Raw genomic sequence first — 4,548 nt, forward strand, 5'->3', positions numbered from 1 at the left:
TCACCTTCGTCATCAGCGGGTCTCCTTTACCTCTGCCTCCTTCTACCTATGTCCTCAATGTACGTATGCACTCTGGTTCCATGGACATGGGGTTGGATGGGCCCAAACAGCTGTTCTGTGTCCCAACTCACATCTGGACATTTATGGGGAGTCACCAGTGGCAGGGCTAAGGGTGAACAAGAAGCCAGAGACCCTGCAGGTGTCATGGAATATAGGGTGGGAACTTCCTGTGGGAAATGGCTTTTACATGCAAAAAATGTTATATCCTCATGTCCTTTGTCTCTTCAGAACAATGGCTACTGCACGCTCGGGATTGAAGTCACTTACCTGCCTTCCCCCAATGGGCAGCCCCTGTGGATTCTGGGAGATGTCTTTCTCAGGGAATATTACACTGTCTATGACATGGCCGTCAACAGGGTGGGCTTTGCCCTGTCTACCTAGACTAGTAAGAGGCAGCTGTCTCCACCCTCCATGAAGGACTCTGGGATTGCCCTTCTCTTTTGGCCGATAGCAGCATTTTAGGGTAGCCTGACCCTTCTGTGAAGTAGAGTCTTACTTCCAGCAAATAATAAATTAACAATCTCCAAATGACTTTGTTGTTCCTTCCAAATGTATTCTTTGTGTTCTGCTTATAGTAGTTTATTCTAAATTGAATGTTAGCACCAGCTCTTTGGGAAGTCTGCAAATTGACTAATGGGCAAGAACAGGGGAGCAAAGATCTCTGAGTGATGGCCCACTGCACAGACACTAAAGGTGCAGTAGTACCTACACAAGGAACACTGGTGGAGGTGACCTGCCTTCCCAGCACTCTTCCTTCCAACACATTCTTCTCTCCATTCTTGAGGGTTAGAGAAGAAGCCTTAGTGAACATTTCAAATTTTTTATATGTTTTATTTATTTTTGAGGGGGAGAGAGAGTGTGTGTGAGCAGGGGAGGGTCAGAGAGAGAAGGAGACACAGAATCCGAAGCAGGCCCCAGGCTCTGAGCTGTCAGCACAGAGCCCGAGGCTGGGCTCGAACCCACAAACTGTGAGATCATGTCCTGAGCAAAAGTCAGACACTTAACCGACTGAGCCACCCAGGCGCCCCTTTAGTGAGCATTTCCAACTAATGCTGAATCAAACAAATCTGATCAGACAACACAGTCGGTTTTGTTGTTTTTGTTTTTAGGTTAGCAATACAGCTTTAATGTATGTTGACATTATCTGATTTTTTTACAAACGCCTACTCACTAGTGGTGCTCTCAGACTGCTCACATATGCACTTTACCTGCCCGGGCCTGACTGCTTTTGAGTTTAGAAACCCAATCTCATTTTACTGTGGAAGAAAGTGAGGTGTTGACAGGTAATCATACAGTTAGTGTTAAAAATCAGATCCAGATTCAATGTATTAAATATTTTTTATTGTGGTGCCATGTGATAAAGTCTGCTATGTGCAAGCCATGGAGGCATCCAATTATAAATGAGGCGTGGCGTTGGCTCCCTAGGAGTCTTCTATCAAGCATATAGCATATGGTTCTATGATTGAAGTTTTCTGATTGAAGTAAGACGAGCAGCTGACCTTGGATTCCACAGTAGGTTATGAACAATCACCTGTGGTGGGTTCTTCCAATGTAGTAATTAATGATGCCTTGGGGGAGCTAAGAACTGGTGTTGCTCTGGGACTCAAAATTGTTTCAAGAAATGTAATTAGAATGATATATCTGGAAAGAAAGATGCAAAGAATTCTCAGTCCAGATGTACATGGGTGGTGGTGGTGGTGGTGGTGGCGGTGGATGTAAGGAAACATTTTTCCACATCATCACATCGTTCCCCTCTCCCAACATACGATGGAGTTGAACTTATGGAACTCAGTAATATCTGCACTTTGGCCATTCTATTTTCTTTCTTGTGTTTCACGTATGGGAGATACAGACTTTTTTGGCAATTCACAGATGGTTCCCACAGCTTGAGGGCTGTTCCACATTGTCTATCATGGTAGGATGGGGACAAGATTTATTAATATGTGAGTGCTTCCGACCTACCAATATACCATTCTGTCCCCATCACACTAATAAAAATCTTGCCTCTCTGGTTCTTGTATCTTATGTGATAGAGACTGGAGGACTGGGGAGAGAAAAAAAGAAAGATAATGTGTGTGGGGGGGGGCGGCAGGGGAAAGAATGCCCAGTGGGTCAAAAAAGGTACAAGAAATGAGGTGTAATTGACATTTTTAAAAAGGGAGGAAGTAGGGAGGCAGAGAGAAGGGATAGAAACTCTGGACAGGGGAGGTGAAAATAGAGACTTGGAATTTGGAATTTTTTGGCTGAGGTGTTTCATCTGTGGAGGGGAGCATAGGATGAAGACTTTGAGAAATGTCACCTGTGCTTACAAAATAGAGATCGTTTAATGTTCTGCAAGAGATAGGGAGACTGGAATTCCTCTTTGGTTTTGGCATCTATAATGTGCTTTTAAAATGTGAATTCACGCAGAAAGTGGCCACATGGATCTGAGCCTATATTTGTGTTATAATTGTAAAAGAGGCTCTAGAGTTTTCCTTCCATTTAACTATTTCTCATGGCATCATCACTGGTGATGCACATCATTTATTCATAAAATATTAAACTCTCAATGTGTGTAAGTAGGGTCTTCCCTGATCCCTGACATCTGCTTGTCCCCCTCCCTACCAGCCCCCACTCCGCAGGAAGGTAATTACTCCACCCTTCCTCCTGCCACAGCGCTTTGTCCCTCTCACAAAATTTTATCCCTTGCATACCTGCCTCCCCAACTCGATTATGACCCAGAGGAGAGAGACTGTTTATTTTTCTCTTTAAATACCCAGATCTGACATGTGTCGTGGTAACAAGGGCTCAGCAAATGCCTGCTGTGCAACCAGGTTCATGATAACACACGTGAGAGCAAGGCTGTTACAGTGAATGGTGCCTGAGAGTGGCAGAAAAAGGGAAGGAATCTCAAAGGAAACCATGTTAGATTTCTCCCTGAAGTATGCGTAGGAACTCACTGGGTAGAGAGAGTGAGAAAAGGCATCTCGGGCTGAGGCTGGCATCATGACCGCACGGAGGCCGAGGACAGCTTGTGGAGTTGTTAGAGCGCCAGGAAATGTGAACCGGCTGGACCCAGGTACCTGGCCAGGATGGCAGGAAGTGAGGCTGCCGAGGCGGGTGGTGGTCAGACTGGCAAGGCCTTGCTAAAAGTCTGGAGCTGATTCTCTAGTCAAGGGGACCCATACTGGGTTTTGGTGGAGGAGAGACCTAGGACCAGATATTTGGGGACCGTGCTCTGCTGGCAGCTCCACAGCTCCCAGCTGGGGCTCCTGGGTGCCACTGGAGACTCAACCCCAGATAGATGCATAACCTTCGTTCCTGCTAGAGCTTCTGCTCTAGAACTCTGGCCATTTTCCTAGGCTTATAATCACTGCTGAAACATCTAAACAGAAATGAAAGATCTCTTTATATCTGACTTGCTAACCCAGAATTAGCGCCAACCTACAGTAATGAGCTCTTGGCTTCCTCCCTTCATTAGTTCCATTCTAACCCTGCGCTGACGATGCAGATGTCACCAGAAATGCCATAACTGCTCTCCACGCCATCCTAATGGAAGTTTTGATCAAGGCCTTCTGTGTGCCATTTGCTATCAAAGACCTGTTCAGAAGAATATTATCTTTTTGAGAGGATTTGATGTGTAATGACTTCACTGAACTTGGTCATAGCAGCTGTGGGCTCTGACAACAAAATAGGCTGCGTGGGGGTTTCGGGAATGGACAAATGCAGACCTGGAAGCAGGTCTTAGATTGAATTCCTGGTACTCGGCCTGTGCACTTGCACCAGTTTCACAGAGATAGGGAGGCTCCTGTAGACTCAGACCTTATATAGAGAGGTGGAGGGGGTGGGAGCCGGAGGCCTTTGTGCTGGACTGCAGCAGAGATGGGGCAGGGCAGCTTTGAGCTGTTAAGTCACAGAGACCCTGGCCTTTGTCCCTCTTCTCTGTACCCGAGGGTCCTCTCCAGCAAGGAACGGGGAGCAGAGACCCAGCCCCCAGCTTCAACTTGCCAAGGTTTGGTTTTATAAGGGGAAGTGCAGAATTTTTGATTCAGCAAGTTTAATATCAGTCTGGGAAAGGCCATAAATCCAGACCTGTCCACTCCATGCCAGGAACTCAGAAATCTGGAAGAGTTTCTATATTATAAATGTTTTACCCTATCTGTGTGCTTCCTCTGTATGTATCATGGCCAAGTACAAACCCCAGGAAGGCATCTAATCCTTGATGTGTGGAGGCCAACAGCCCCTGTTCCCAGGGCTAGTGGTAGAATACATAAGACTGGAGCCTGGGAAGGAGCGTGAGCACAGGGACCCATGAGTATGTCGGTAAAGTGGAGTCACCCCACTGATCATCCCAGGCCCATCTCCATCCACATGACAAACCAGCACACGGAGACGGAGCTCTGCAGTGGTCTTTGTGGTCTTTCTGCTCTCACACGGTACGTAGGAGCCCTCACCCTCCCCGGGTCCCATGCTGGCAGAGGAGAGAGCACAGCAGTGCAGGGGGAAGGC

At 46.9% G+C, this 4,548-nt stretch overlaps 1 protein-coding gene across 1 annotated transcript in view; it reads left to right on the plus strand.

Moving 5' to 3' along the window:
* The window catches only part of LOC115300350 (pepsin B), a 9,200-nt gene extending 8,759 nt beyond the window's left edge, over nt 1-441 (plus strand). The window contains exon 9 of the mRNA XM_029950049.1: nt 289-441. Coding sequence (XP_029805909.1) covers nt 289-441 — 153 coding nt within the window. The remainder of the gene's footprint in view (nt 1-288) is intronic.
* The last annotated feature ends 4,107 nt before the right edge of the window (nt 442-4,548 follow it).

Source organism: Suricata suricatta, chromosome 8 (assembly GCF_006229205.1).
Source record: "Suricata suricatta isolate VVHF042 chromosome 8, meerkat_22Aug2017_6uvM2_HiC, whole genome shotgun sequence".
NCBI classification, from domain to species: domain Eukaryota; kingdom Metazoa; phylum Chordata; class Mammalia; order Carnivora; family Herpestidae; genus Suricata; species Suricata suricatta.